The sequence below is a fragment of the Brachypodium distachyon genome, chromosome 3 (genome assembly GCF_000005505.3).
Source record: "Brachypodium distachyon strain Bd21 chromosome 3, Brachypodium_distachyon_v3.0, whole genome shotgun sequence".
In the NCBI taxonomy this organism is placed as follows: domain Eukaryota; kingdom Viridiplantae; phylum Streptophyta; class Magnoliopsida; order Poales; family Poaceae; genus Brachypodium; species Brachypodium distachyon.
In genome coordinates, this window is record NC_016133.3 from 54,066,906 (window position 1) to 54,082,877 (window position 15,972).

At 42.7% G+C, this 15,972-nt stretch overlaps 1 protein-coding gene and 2 long non-coding RNA genes across 3 annotated transcripts; 1 reads left to right on the top strand and 2 right to left on the bottom strand.

Moving 5' to 3' along the window:
* Positions 1–5,256: 5,256 nt before the first annotated feature.
* Positions 5,257–5,739, bottom strand: LOC112271970. The gene is made up of 3 exons (XR_002965566.1): positions 5,632–5,739; positions 5,447–5,569; positions 5,257–5,361 (listed from the first exon to the last, which is right to left on the bottom strand). It is a non-coding gene; the product is annotated as an uncharacterized LOC112271970 (long non-coding RNA).
* A 405-nt stretch (positions 5,740–6,144) lies between these two features.
* On the bottom strand, positions 6,145–6,604 carry LOC112271971. The gene is made up of 3 exons (XR_002965567.1): positions 6,569–6,604; positions 6,268–6,343; positions 6,145–6,198 (listed from the first exon to the last, which is right to left on the bottom strand). It is a non-coding gene; the product is annotated as an uncharacterized LOC112271971 (long non-coding RNA).
* Positions 6,605–13,558: 6,954 nt separating this feature from the next.
* On the top strand, positions 13,559–15,964 carry LOC100845086 (eukaryotic translation initiation factor 3 subunit G). The gene is made up of 2 exons (XM_003570219.3): positions 13,559–13,981; positions 15,191–15,964. The coding sequence occupies exons 1-2, from the start codon at positions 13,657–13,659 to the stop codon at positions 15,727–15,729; spliced, it is 864 nt and encodes a 287-aa protein (XP_003570267.1). The 5' UTR covers positions 13,559–13,656; the 3' UTR covers positions 15,730–15,964.
* Positions 15,965–15,972: the final 8 nt, after the last annotated feature.

Here is a 15,972-nt window from a genome sequence, read left to right on the forward strand (position 1 = left end):
TGAATGGGTGCGGATGGGTTTTGTTTCAGCAGAAAAGGCTCTAGAGCACGGACGAATCAGGAACAATTCTGCAAAATCTCGATGAGCAGTTCAACCCAATAAATAAAATTCTACACACATTGTTTGAAAAAAATCCTGGACCACGACATATTATATGTCAGTATCTTATGGTGTATACTATGGACTCATCTGTATCTTATGGTGTATACTATGGACTAAATATTGTTGTTCTTTTTATTCAAAATGTCGATCACACCGACTTGACGACTTGCCTTTCAATTCCTATACTCCCCCCGTCCCATATTAACTGACTTTCTATTATATGCATTTAGACACTTTTTAAACATAGATACATTCATTTTTGAATAAATTTGAATCACTTAACATGGGACGGAGAGAGTACATAGTAGTTTGTCTTCGGCCCTTGTGAGCCCTGCACACTCATCAACACCTACCGCCCACAGCCCGACACATTTGACTCTTTAATTTGCGCCTCTAATCTTCATTGCACCTATAAGAAGTTAAGAACATACAGCCAATGAGTGTCAACCTGTACATGTTTATATTTCAAAGGCAACGTTAAACTTGTTTTGTATGCCTATATTGCATTTGTCAACAAGTACTGTACGTGCTACTACTGTACATCCATTGTTGAATTATGAACTGACAAATGGACGAATCATGTGCCATGTCAAGGAAACTTTGATCCCGCGTGTGAAGTAAAATAATGATGATGATCTATACGAACGATGAGACCGTGACACTTCAACGCTGTTTTTTTTCCTTCTCAGATGGTTCGATCACAGCCTCAGACCTGTCACCTGGGGAGTCCCATGTCCAGCAGGCAGCAGCCACGTAGCCAAGGCACCCATTTCATTAGGCGGTGACCACAAAGATAGAATAAACAGCACCCATTCATAGGCGGTGACCTGCGATTGCTGAGGGTTTAGATGAAGTTAATTATTATTGTTTTACTCTGTTATTTTTCGTCATCGTCCAAACGTGCGACTGTGGCGAGATTTATTCGAAAGAGGGGCTAACTTGTTGATAACGGCTTTGCTTACGGAATCACGCCAGTCACCAGCGGATAACACAGGCCAGGAGAAGAAGGATGGCGTTGGCGTACGACCATGGCAGGGTCAGGTGACATCGGATTCTTCCGTGTGGCAGGCGCGGCATCGTCACCCCTGGGCTCTCGCCTGCAACGGGCGGCCGCTGCCGCGTTGGATGTAAATGATCAAGTGTCCTGATTTTTAAATTAAAGACATTACGTCTCGGTTGTTATGTCAAGTCGTCTCTATTCTCTTCTATGTCACGTGCACGAAGATCCGGCTGTTAAACACATCGACTGATCTCTAACTAAAAATCACGCAATTACTTAATAACAAAACCGATGAAACAAGTTGTATTGCCCCTGAAAAGATGGATGCCAATACCGCCGTTCCCAGTGGTGGAGCTGCTGTATACTCATTGGGTTCAGATGAACCCAATGAAAATCACCAAACCTTCATTAGATTAGTGTATTTACCTTGTTTATTACTATAAGATTACAATGGATCCAATAGAGTGAACCCCAATGGCATTGTGCTCTAGCTTCGCCACTGGCCGTTCCAAATCACTATAAGACGTGTCCAGCTTCATTTTTGGTTAAATTTCTTAAAATTTACCAAGTTCATAAAAAATTCTACCAACTATAGATTAGTTTTATTAAAACCTTCAAGATATATAATATACCTATTTGATTTTCTAGACAGTAATACAATATTTATAACCTCGGTTAAAATTTTAAAAAACTAACTTGAGTCAAAACTAGAACATCTCAGAAAATACATTTGATCTTGTCACCAACCAAATGAGTTTCAAATTATAAGAGTTTGCCTAGTTTTGGTAAGTACCACTGCCGCTTGTGGGACACAAAGGTGTGCATACAGGGGTGTGGTGTTATGTGTGTGTTTTTGAGTGTGCGTCTTTGTAATGAATAAAAGTGCCTCTCGAAATAGTTTGAGATCACAACACATTAAATATGAAAAGAAAACTCATGCTGACGATCACAAATCACGCTCGAACAAATTTTCGCGTACGATCACCTGTGGCTCTATCTGACTTATCCAACTATGAAAAATCTAGAACCACCAAAAGAATGTCATGTTCTGCACAATGAGACTCTTACTCCATCAAGTCACTGTGGTCGCCACCTTGGATGTCGGCCTAGGCTGTTCGGCTCAACCACGCCCCTAGGGATTCCTTCCTCTAGGTTTCTATATGTACGACAAATTTTCATCCGACACTCATCTTATGCTAGTCCATCGTTCTTTGATCAAGCTGCTGCATGAAGGCTAGACGCAGGATTCGGTATCGGATACAGATCGGCTTGGAAACGTCGTGTGCAAAGCATTTTTTGTTCCTTCTTGGCCTATCCAACCACCATTGAAATGTGTGTGCAAAGCATTTTTGTTTCTTCTTGGCCTATCCAACCACCATTGAAATGCTTGCCATTCGACACCTAGTAATGCAACTAACTCTACCATTAAACGCGAGTTTGAGCCTAAACTACTCCAATTCAATGAGAAAAATGAACGACTTCTTAGGTTGAGTATGGCATTGAGGTGGATTATGATAATCCGACTTTTCCAATCTTTTTTTTGGATATTTTCTCGTTTGACTAACCATCTTTTTTTTTCTGCTTTTTGTGTGTATTTTTTTTCACGACATTAGCACGGTTCAGTGATGTCAAACTGAGCTTTAGTACGGGTGTGGACTTGTCCGTGAATAACGCCATTCACTAGGATTTAAAATGTTGGAACTCACATTTACACATAGAAGGATTTATCTCCAATCTCTCAAATTTTCCAACGCCCGATTATAAAATACATTCGTGTGGACAAACAAGTAAAGTAGATCCAAAATATATAGCCTCGAGAACCATGTGTCCATATCACAACGTGTCAACGTCTCACTTTCGTTCTGGTTTTCTACCAAGCTCATCGTACTATCCACTTCTAGACACCGGAATGGAAGCCTTTTCCTTTTTCCGATACCATGATAAGCGAACCACACCAGGAAAGGTGGAAGCCCAATGGTGCCGCACTTGGCAAAGTTAAAACAAGCGCACCCAAACGATTCCCTCACTTCTTTTGGCACGCAGAAATTTCGCGGCAGCCTGTGTGACACATGGAAAGGGGTTGGCTGGAGGGAGAAATGTGGTGGTGGTCACTGGTTTTGTACCGGTATCGGTGGCGCCGTCAAGTGCACGGTTGGTACCGGCAAGGCTTTTGGCTAGCAGCCGCCTAGCTGCCATACCGTTCCAACGAACCGCCGACACGTTCAATGCCGAGGAGCGCCCAGCTTCCATTCCGGACCCATCTGTCATGTGAGCGCGAGCGAACGTTGGCGTTGGGAACTTGGGATGGAGCTGCGCTACCGTGGAACGGCGGAAGACGACAGGCGGAGAGCGCGACGCAGACGGCATGGGGGGCATGGGGGCACGTGCGAGCCCCGGTGGCGTGGGGTGGCGCTGCAGCTTTGCTTTGCCAGCCTGGCAGGCCGCGGCCGGCAAAGCAAGCATCATTGCGGGCCTCGCGGCAATCACAACTGCCTCCTCTCCCAGGTTCGAATTGATGTCACGGTTGGGTCGCCGGACGCGCGGGCGGGCGGATAGCACAAAGCCTGGCGTGTGTACTGGTGCGTGCTGGTACGTGACTTCGTACCATGGCGACGTAATCGTCACGTCCTTGTTCCTTCTTCCTTGACTTTGTACCATGGCGACAAATCTCCTCTTCCTTTTTTTTCCTCTGGCAAATTGTCTCATTCTTGTACTACGTCTGATTTGCTCGTGCCATCCCCATGGGTATTTTTTTCCAAACCGTGAGTGGTTGTTGTTCGTTAACATTAACTTCTCTAGATTCTAGAACGCCTACATGACGAGTAGAGAGTCTGCTCATGTGTACATCTGCGCGGCGGTCATCGTTGCTTTGACATCTGGTCTCGGACTCTCGGTTATGCATTCCCTACGTTTAGAAAAACAAAAATACATCGTACAAATGAAATGAAAGTGAGAAAAAGTGAGAAGAGTTCCCTTTTTTTTTGAGCGATGAAGAGTTCTCTCTAAGGTGTGAACACCCTTGCAGAGTCTGTCAAGACATGAGCCCCCAAACGCGGTCCAGAAAGTCCATATGGTGTCTCTTAGGGTTGTGATCGGGAAGTGTGATGTGATGGTAACAATATTTATTTATCCAACCCTCTTTTTCCTCATTAATAATATGACACATCATCAAATTACTTAGTTAGCACTTTAGTTACCACATTTGTTACTCCCATTATGACTAGTCTTAGGTACAACGGAACAAAACATTAGTGTCGGACGAAAAAAAATCCATCAGTGGGTACAACAACGGAACAACAGCATCCTCCATGTCTTGCGGGCATCGTCTGTTAGCGTGACGCGTAGATGCCGTACTTACTGATAGGTTTTTGCTACCACTACTACTAGACTAGTGAGCTTGCACGTGCAACGCACGTCTCCACAATACGTGTTTTTTAAATTTAATTTTTCTATTGTATAAGTTATTTATTATTATTGTTTTTCTCATTGAACCATTATTATAATAGTTGTGATTATGTAGCAATGTAACTATAAAATCCACGAGCGCATAAATATATTACATTTTAGGTACCAAAATATTACAACTCGACAGAAATTGGAAGCAATAATTAAAATACAAGTATTCCACAATATTATCCACTATTCTATTAAATCGGTGAATGTCCATTTTTCTATGCGGTCAGGAACGTCTCGTTCCTCGGGAGAGATATTGTTTACAACTTCATTGAGTTCATGCTTTAAAATATGTGCCAAAAATCGTCGTTTGAGCAAGAAGTCACCCTACACATACGTCATAAAACATGGTCATAAAAAAATTCATGTGATAATCTGATACAAATGAGCATGTTAAAAACACTCACCGTCGGTATTGAATAATGTAGCCTTTCATTGTGATATGAGTGCATGAAATTGAAAACCAAATATCCAGACAGACCACTGCAAACATATGTAACGTTACATTGTGCGTTGAAACAAATGAGATAAGATTGTGTGGGAGTGAGAAACTTCGTACCCGTGATAGTTCCTTGGAATAACATCAGAAACTTTGCATTCCCATTTACATATATCATCGTTCCATCCAGGGTTTGCAACTTCGAGGGCAAGGTTTAAATTTTTACCTATTTCCATAGTTTTAAATAAATGCCCCCCCCCCCCCCCCCAAGATTGTATTGGAAGCGGATTCAAAATATAGACAATTTTTTTTGAAGGTTGAAGACGAACAACATATATAGCCCATAAATTTCATAAGGCAAATAAATCTGTAACAATAAGTTTACAAATACATTAGTCATATTATGAAAAAATAACCCCAACTTATATAAGAAAGAAGGAATGAAGTATTACCGTGTCACAATCTGAGATACGGTACTCGTCGATGCAGCTAGGCCAGCTACGAAACAATTGTGCTAGCTGTTCAATGTCTAACATTTCACGACAACCCGCGTCTCGTGCAAATTTGGACATCGTCTAAAATGATAAATAAAAAAAGTCTTAGCAATATGATGGAATATGTGATTAAAGTAACTTACGCAAAACTTCAGATCCATTAAGTGAACCAGCTGATCTCTACATAAGTTTGATGGGTGGCTCGCTAGTACACGCACAGCCACATTGAAGCAATCTGGGTCCACATAATCCGTGAACAATATGTTCCTTATTTGTCTTAGAGTTAAACTAATTGGATAAGGCTTAGAGATCCTGACCCATTCGATCCTGTAGAAGAGCAAATTTTGTCAAGCACGATGGAACAAATAATAGTTTATTTGAACACAAAAAAATGAACTTGCTAGAAAAGGCGGCTTACTCGAATAAACGGGGATCAATTATCTCCAGTTGCAAGCAAAGTAATTCTATGAGGTCATCGTTTGTTGGATTGATAATAGGTGATTCAGGGAATAAGTCCGATAGGAGGTCAAATTGTGATGAGGGGTCTGATGTTTTGGCTCTCTTAGCAGGACTTTCCAAGATGACACAGCATCTGGATCGGTATTCCTTTCATCAAGTTCGAAGTCATCTTGGTTTCTTACATTATCATCGTTCAATTCCGAGTCAACTAAAATGACAGCTAATTTTGTCCTAAATTGTGTTATATTATCCTAGCAAGCAGTAATCACAGTTAGTTTTCAAAACATAATAATATATGACATGTACTGAACGAAATGTACCTGATTAGGAATGTCGGACAAAATATCTCCCGTCCAGTACTCCATGAAGTTTAACATCCACAAACCACAAGACGACCTACGTAATTGTAGGATTTTGATAAGACATTTTACAAATATATTCATAAGGTACTAAAGTATCATTAGAATGAGGTGGCAATACGATATAAACAAATATTGATAAGTTATTAAACTATCATTAGAGAGATCGTGTGGGATATAATGTTCCATCTACGTCAATTAATAAACCATGCATAAAAAAATCTCCACCCAAATGTTGAGTGCGTCGAATTAGGACGTGTACCCATCTGTCTGCATAGTACTCTTAACACATTCTTCACCTGACCACGATGTAACGTTTAGGTCCTTCCAATTGTCGGAATTTAATTATTTTTGCTGTGATGCAATTTTGAATAATTGTTCCACTGCTACCAGCTGTTATATATTAACAAATGACGAAGTATTAACATCAGAAGAAAAATAAAATCCATTGCTACCTGCTGTTATATTAATAGATGACAAAGTAGTAGCATTAGAAGAAAAAAAGCAATAACACAAAATCTTATCAAAAGATGGGGCAGTAGAATTGATTACTCACATAAGAAGCGAGGTCACCGCGGTGAATTCCCACACCTAGAGAGTCCAATACTTGAACACATCGTTTCCCGGTGTGTATAACCGTTAGTTACCAATGAAAATGAGTCATGTTGATTGGAACGAATACCTACGGAGAAAGTTTATCGTTGTTTTTATACACAAACACACACACCCTCGTTAAGATTGATTATAATATGTAGGAAACTCGGACTAACCATGTCATGTTCTAGATACTTTTTCACCCTCTCTACAATCCATTATGGTATTTCATCTTTGGGCTTATTTGCACAATCTTGTATCAGCTTAGAGACCAATGAAGTCTCGAAGAACACACTTCCACCTGACTTGACCTGTAGAGCTTCTTCGCCACTTATGCAATAGATGTATGCATTTATGACCTACGGTTTCATGTATACTCAGTGGTTATTAGTATGAGACAATATATTCAAATTCAAATCAGAATTTTCATGAATATATATACTTACTTCGTCGCCAGCATATTCCTTGGGGTTTAGAAGACGTATTAAATTCTCCTTGGTCAGTGATGTGTCACCGAGGGACACTAATTTTTTTTGACGCTTGGCTCCGATTGGATACGTTCAATCATAGAGAAATCATCGATGGCGCATCTATAATCTGAAACGATAGAAGATATCAAGTTAATAATGAAGAAATAAATAATGTAGCAAAATTAATGACACAAAAATGGTTAATGACATGCCTTCTGGAGTCACCACATGGTCTTTTGACTTCTTGGGTTTGTTATGCCGTCGCATAGGTTCCTCCATCTGCATGGGCATTGTCAGGATGTCCTCCATAGTTTCTTCCTCTGAACATTCCGGTAGTTCTTGAGATGTTTGGTTGTCTGCTAGTTTCTGCGAATAATAAGATAAATAATAGTTAAACTTCATGCAGGATATAATTAGAATTAGAATTTATCTAATAAAAAGAAAACTCACATTCTTCAGCTTGAAATATTCTAGTTCCTCGATCGTTATTGCACTTGATTCTTCCTGGGTGTGTAATTGAATCCCACATAAGAGATTGTAGGATTATAATAATTATTTTTTTAAAGAGAATACAAGTTTTGGAATAATATTTACCTTTTCTTGTATATTTTCAGAATCATCCGTAATGACTTCGTCTTGTTCATTTGCTCTATGGTCGAGGTCTTCCTGAAACCGCACGTCATACCACTTTTATAAGTACGAAACCTTACATATGAAGTTACAGAGATATATATATCATTACCATGTTGGCAGGGTAGAAGTATTGGAAAAATATTTACCTTTTCTTGCATATTTTTAGAATCAGTCGTGATGACTTCTTCTTGTGCATTTGCTATGTGGTCAAGGTCTTCCTGAAATCACACGTCATAGCATTTTTATAAGTACGAAACTTTACATACATACATGCATACATGCATACATGCATACATATAAAAGTGGGTTGGCAATACCACCGAACTCAGGCGGAGATTGATCCGCAGAGGCAACCGGGGATGGTGGCGCAGACATGGTGTTTCACCAAACTCTATAGCAGATTCACCAAACGTTACAGCGGATAACCACCTTGAAGAAACTAGTGAGCTTGCACGTGCAACGCACGTCTCCACAATACATGGCAACTTTTTTAAATTACCTTTTTTATATGATGACTTGTCTTTCTACAGTTTTTTTTGTCTATCTTATTTTAAAACCAAAATGCTAAAATTGAGCCTCAAAAAATGCCCGCATTTTTTTTTCTTCATAAAATCATCAAATCTAAACCATGACGATAAGTAAACATGCACCCTAACACACTGAAGTAGAATCAATCTCATTCGAACATAGAAAATATTCAAAATCATCAAATCTGAACCAATTAAGGATACATGATTTTTTTTAACCAACTCCAGTCTCAGATTTTATTGCAGGGAGAAGAGTGAGATATCACCTCAGTTGCCACTTGCTGCTAATTAACAGAAGCTAAATCATTAACAAGAAACATCAATCCTGGCAAAAAAGAAGAAGAAGCAAGAATGCTGCAAGGGAAATAGAGAACTGATGTGAGATTATTTGCACCAACCGGACTAAAAAATGCCCTCAGATTCCGCGTCAAATTGACTGAAAAATTAAAAAGTTATGACCAAGTGAAATTTGATCCGAATATTGTTGTTTGGCCAAATTGAGAACTGAATTCATGTCTGCATTTCTTGTCTATAATATGGTTTGTGTGTCATGCGAATTCTCACTTGCATGGAACATTTACGGAAACTGCAGTCCTTTATGATCTATTGAAATCCTATTTATAGTCCACAAGATTCCATATTTACAACTTGCAGCTACCTCAAGACTGAACTGATCAAGCAATAATAGGGTATATTTAGAAAATGCAGCTCCTGCTCTCAATCGATTATCTACACCTTTCACTGTATTTTTTTACCTAATGAAAAAGACACCAAAACAAGTGTTTTAGACTTGTAAATTAGTAAACTGAGAAAACACTAAATATTGGATCCCTATCGGCCGGCTTCTCCCTACTCCAAAGATCACGGACAGTTTCTTCAGAAAGTGTGTTTTTTGTCATCCCCGTGAATGTTAGGAACTGAAATTGAATTAATATGTGCTCCACATCAGAATGAAGGCATGCATTCATCCACTTGAAAATGAAGACATATTTAAAATACATGAATGGAAAAATAACTTCACGAGAGGAGCCGATATACCTTGTCCTATAACGTGTCAATCCCTTTTCGCTACGGCGCTTCAGTGCCACAAATACACTTCACGCCATCTTCTTAGCCCTACATATTACACGGGACATATAATTCAGTCATTCATGCTTGAAAAAATATTTTATGTGAACCCAAAAATAGGAATTGTGGAGACCATTGCTCATGTAGGCACACGAAACATGAAATATATCAAATTTCTCAACCCAAACTCTAAAGTACCATCTCTAACTCTGTGCCATCCATCGACGGGTGAGAATGCACATGATCCTTCTGAAGGACTACCACTGCGCCACCATGCTTAAAATTATACTTGAAAATGCTAGGTACTTAGAGAAAATCACCGTAAATAAAATAAGATACTCCCTCCGTCCAACAAAAGATGTCTCAAGTTTTTTCTCAAAATTTGAATGTATCTATACATGACTTAGTGTATAGATGCATTCAAATTTAGTCAAAGTTGAGACATCCTTTGTTAGACGGAGGAATACTGAAATCTTCCAGCTCGACATGCAAAATTGCCCATAATGTAATCTGGTTTATTTGTCCATTCATATTGTCCGCAGTATTATTTGTCTGACCGTACGATTGACGCAGTCTCTTTACTATACCACTCATATTTAGTGAATTTTGTTCCCGTTGCCTCTTTATGTCATTCGGACCTACATAAATGTGTTAAATTTAGCATATGAGCAAATCCGTAGTCAAATCAGCGGTTGTTGCCCACATTTACCTGAGCCTTGGGAGTTGGTGATGTCCTGAAATGGGGTACGTTCTCCATCGGTAGTGGCCGCCGACACGACATGATGAGCTTGAACAGTATGAATGATTGTCAGATTAAATCGTTGGACAGATTATATCATATACGAAATAAATATAAGAATGCAAATATGAACAGTACCTTGTGAAATGGATAGGGGTGTATGTGGCACAGTGTTTGCGCCATTGGTAGCTGCAGCTGAAGGTTGTTTATTTCCATTGGCTTCACGCCGTCTAGCCAGAATATTATCTCTATTACGTGCATAGTATTCTCTGCTTCTCTGATTCTTTAATTCCTAGCTTGGTCTTAGTCACATGCACCAATATTGCAGGTCAGAAACAGTAGCGTTCATTACACTAAAAAAATATGAGGCATTTAGTAGGTGCCAGTGGCTGTTACTTACCCAAGTCTTGGCCGTTGCTTATATCTTGGAATGGGAAGGGAGGCCCAGTGCATTTGCGAGATGACATGTTAATAGGTCTCTGTCATGTCACAGGCACATGGAAACTTAACTGTTAAAATTAATACACGCATGGTCTCATTCAGAAAAAGTTAGTTATAGGCATCCAACATGTCTCGACTCAAGAACGCAAAACATGCTATACACATGGTTCAGAAATCTAATTATCCACCCTTGAGAAGCATTTCAACAAACACACGATGTGCTAACTTTTCAACGTCTGAAACTCAGCTATTGAATCTGAACCAGAATTTGCGAAAAGGGCAAAAACAGAGAAAGAGTAGTTGCCGTGTCAATCACCTGATTCTCCGCAAAAATTCGGCCGGCCGATGAAAGTAGGACTGGGCGGCAGCGGCGGCCCGCGAGGCGCGGTGCGGGAGGAGACGTCGGCGGCGGCGCGAGGCGGCGAGGCGGAGTGAGGGCAACGGCAGCAGACCTCGAGGCGCAAGGCGGGAGGAGACGTCGGGGCGGGCGGCGGCGTGGGGCGGGAGGAGACGTGGGCGGCGGGGCGGCGTGAAGGCGGCGGCGGCAGGCGGACGGGCGACGTCAGGGCATGCGGGCGGCGATCGGTCTGCGGAGGCGGGGAAAAAGGAAACACCGGGAGGGAAAAGGAATAGATCGATTGACGAAGAGGTACGTGGGGTCGGCCGATCGGGAGTTCGGACGCAGAGAGGGATAGGACGTTAATTATTCGTTAAACGCACCCATGAAAGAAATAATCCATGTTTAGTGAGTCTGATTGTGGGGTTATTGGTAGTCCGTGTACGTTTAGTGGGATGGACGTTGGAATGAATATATTGATGCTTTTATAAGTAGTAGAGATAGAGATAGAGATAGAGATAGTATCACTTCGATCACCCACCGCGTATCAGTCTGGCCGGGCTTCTATACGTACGGTATATCTGAAATTGTAATACTGTATTCCTTTTTGCTAAATCCGTGACATGTAATTCCGGCCGGAGAGCGTGTGTGCTTATATTTCCTGATGGATTCGATTCTAGTGTTTGCAGAACATACATGACTTACATTGAACGTTCTGTATAATTTCTGTAGTAATTTGTACGTACGTACTCCTACCTGTTAGGCGTGACTCGTGATAATCCGGCATTTTTTCGAGAAAATAATCCGGCATTTGTTTGCTTGTGTCTTTTCATTGTATAAAAAATCTGCACTGTTGCGGAACCTGGGGTCTTTTAAAGGTCGGGTAGTTTCGATGAAAAGCATGTGCCGTGCACAAGTTATCTGGTTAAGTCTTGCTAGGTACTCCGTAGAAGTTTTTAAAAGAAGTCTTGCTAGATAGGAGTATAACGTTACGTGATATACGTGTTTTGAACTTTAGATTCCGCTGCTACCTACAGCTGGTCAATGTCAACTTCAAGTAAGAAATAAAATGAGACACAACGGATTTTTTTTCTTTTTATAGACAAATTCACGCCAACTTTGAGTTTGAATGAGGACTCTTCCTCTTTTCTTTGAACGGTGAGAATCAGGACTCTTTTTTTTTTAGAAAGAATCGGGACTCTTTTTTATAAGGAGAACACATGAATGACTCTTTTTTATTTTTTGAGAATCACACATGAACGAGTTTTTTAGGGAAATGATCAATATCGCCCGACCGATCCAACGATTCGATCGGCTGCCTCCTGTGTATGACACCTGCCGTTTTTGGCGACTTCTTTCCGGTGGTGGCGTGGGCCCTCACTTTTCTTCTTACCTATCCTTACTCTCTTCCACCCGTTCAACCTTATCTCTTTCCACGCATGCCTGCTCTTTTCCTCGGCCGGCCCAACCACCATGGCATCAAGCTGCGAGCTTCAAGAGCAAGGAAAGGCTACTGCCGATGCTGCGGGCGACGACCACTGTTGCTGCAAGCGACGGCCGCTGGTGCTGCCAACTATGCTGCAAGGAGGCATTCGAGCGATGGCCGGCGGTGTTGTGCCGGCGGTGCTGCAGGCGACGGCCGCCGGTGCTACCCGCTATGCTGCAAGGAGGCATTCGAGCAATGGCCGCCGGTGCTGCGAGCAACCACTGCCGGTGCCGCGAGCGATGCTGCAAGGAGGCATTCGGGCAACGGCCGCCGGTGTTGTGAGATCCCAACGCTGGTGCGGCGAGCGATGCGGGAAGGAGGCATTCGGGCAACGGCCGCCGGTGCTACGAGTGACCGCCACCGTTGCTGCGAACGACCACCGTCGGTGCTGCAAGCGATGCTGCAAGGAGGCGGGCAGTGTTGGAGATGGTGCTTCGAGGAGGCGCCAGTGCTAAGAGGAGGCTAGGCGGTCGTGTTTTCTCGTGGCTGCTGTCGGCGGTGCTGCGACCTAGGGTTGGCGCTGCCGCGACCTGCGGCCAGGGCTGCGACGACAACACGCCTAGAACGCAAAGGCGCCGGTGTTGCTGCTCCGACGATGCTGCGAGGAAGGAATTTTTGAGGGAGACGAGACGGTGCGTTGGGGACTCATGGAATCGGGTTCAGTTAGGAACGAAGGACGGGATGGATAGAAGATCTAGCGGTGGACCGTGTGTGCATCGTACGCTAGCTAGGCGGAGGATCGGTGTGTTTTATCGCCCGACCGACGCCTAGCACGCCCCATTTTTTTAGGAGAACATGAATGTTTTTTTTAGAAAAACACCCAAAGAGTCCGGAAAGAATAATAATGCGAAACTAGGCCGTAGCTGAAGGTGAAAGCCCACGTGCATGACACTCGTTTCCAAATTCCAAAAGCCCAACAAGCCCACGTCCACCTCGCTGAATAAATTCGTCCAGCAGCTGATCCGAACCACCTATCCCCAAGCCCAACCAGACTCGAAAGCAATCCGCCCACACCGCCGCACCCCGAACCCTAGCGCCCTGCGAAACCAGCGACGATGGCGGCGGGCAAGATCCGGTGGGGGGAGCTCGAGGAGGACGACGGGGGCGACCTCGACTTCCTGCTCCCGCCGAGGGTTGTCATCGGGCCCGACGAGAACGGCATCAAGAAGACGATCGAGTACCGCTTCGACGACGACGGCAACAAGGTGAAGGTCACCACCACCACCCGCGTCCGCAAGCTCGCCCGCGCGCGCCTCTCCAAGGCCGCCATCGAGCGCCGCTCCTGGGGGAAGTTCGGCGACGCCGCCAAAGAGGACGCCGGCTCGCGGCTCACCATGGTCTCGACAGAGGAGATCCTCCTCGAGCGCCCACGCGCCCCAGGTTCGTCTCTGTTATATAATATATAATATATATATATATATATATATATATATATATATTCTTACTTAGATCTCCGCCAATTGGTCTGTCTCGAATTACATGTTCCGTCAATGGTCACCGTCTAGGTCAAATTTGTGGAAGTTAGGTTAGATTGCTGCCCATCCCATCTTAGCATGTTAGAATCGAGACTGGTGATGTGGAAACCAACTTTGTTGTTCTGAAAGCTTAGATACAGTAAGGTGATTGTGGTATTTTAGTGTTTAGATGTACGTCTTGGTTAAAACGGGGATTAGGTTTGTTGCAATGACATTGTCACCTGAAGTTATTTATCTGTTTCATAGGTTTTGAGCTATGCTGGTACCGAGTATGAGTACATCATAACAGCTACAGAAATTCAGTTTTTATTTGTTAAGAGAAGCTACCTTTGAATTTAATGGAATGAGTTCTAGGTTGGTTTGGTGGACAGTTATATTCCAGTTGAGTTAGATGGGTGAGTCGAGATTGGTTGTCGGTCTAGGTAGGAACCGGCTTTGATCTTCTTGAACTTTTGAGTCAATCAGGTGACTGCGATATCTTAGTGTTGACATGTACATCTAGGTAAAACAGAGATTATATTTGTGGCAATGATATGGTCACCTGAAGCTATCTGTTTCATAGGATTTGTAGCAATGCTGGTACTGAGTAAGACTACATCGTAACTTCTATAGAAATTCAGTTTTATTTTATATTAAGAGAAGCTACCATTGAATTTTAATCGAATGGGTTCTAGTTAGGTTTGACTGGTTCTCTGATTGTGCGATTCCCAGGATCAGTTCCAATGAACAGTTAGTTATTGGGTGTATTGTATATCGATATTTTGGCATACATAAGAGATTGGCCCCATTCTCCTCACTCCAATTGCTTGCAGTAACATTCTGCATTTTGTTCAAGTCCCGATCATGGTTATGTGATCCTGATTCCCGGATGCTCATTTTTGATCTTAAATTATTCTGTGGCCCACAAAAGTCACATCTTATATTTTCTGGGGCTGTTGATATTTTGCTTTCTATTCTGCTACCTCCTATGTTCTGCCCAAGCTGTGTAGCATGAACCTTTTTAATGTTGTACTAGTACATCTTTGTTAATAAATATCTTCATTTTTGTGGTTCTGAAGTACCTGAACTAGCTGGCATGCTTCATCTCTGTGTGCTTACTTTCCAACTCCTGTAGGAAGCAAAGCTGATGAACCAAGTGCTTCTGGTGATCCACTGGCAATGGCAAGCAAGGGTGGTGCTGTTCTCATGGTTTGCAGAACTTGTGGTAAGAAGGGTGACCACTGGACCTCGAAGTGCCCATACAAGGACCTTGCTGGACCTGCTGAGACTGTGGACAGGCCTCCTACTTCTGATGGACCTTCAGCACTAGGTGCATCCGCTAAGGGTTCATCATATGTTCCTCCGAGGTTAAGGGCTGGTGCGCCTACTGATTCTGGACACGACATGAGGCGCAGGAATGATGAGAACTCTGTCCGTGTTACCAATCTATCAGAGGATACCCGTGAGCCCGACCTCCTTGAGCTGTTCCGCACATTTGGCCCGGTCAGCCGTGTCTATGTTGCTGTGGATCAGAAGACTGGATCAAGTAGGGGCTTTGGCTTTGTCAACTTTGTCCACAGAGAAGATGCAGAGAAGGCTATCAGCAAGCTCAATGGGTATGGTTATGATAACCTTATCCTCCGTGTTGAGTGGGCAACACCAAGGCCCAACTAGTTGCTACCTATTAGCATTGGGGATTTCCGTGAAGTATTCTGCCAGTATGGTCTTTTGAAATACTAGTACCTTTTGTACTGCCCATATCATGCGTCGTGAACTTTTGTGGTTGTGTTATGCCTTTGTCGAGAATAACAGTACTCTGCTTCTGTTTATGCTAATAGTCCGAAAGTGAATTTTGTAAGGATGGCATGGGAGTTTCATAATCATTATGTTTTGTAGAGTGGTTGCTTTATTTTGCTC

What these genes read in the sequence shown, in the direction of transcription:
- LOC100845086 (XM_003570219.3), top strand. Translation starts at nt 13,657, where the DNA reads ATGGCGGCGGGCAAGATCCGGTGGGGGGAGCTCGAGGAGGACGACGGG. An exon ending in CGAGCGCCCACGCGCCCCAG is followed by an intron (nt 13,982 to 15,190) that starts GTTCGTCTCTGT and finishes CAACTCCTGTAG; the next exon opens with GAAGCAAAGCTGATGAACCA.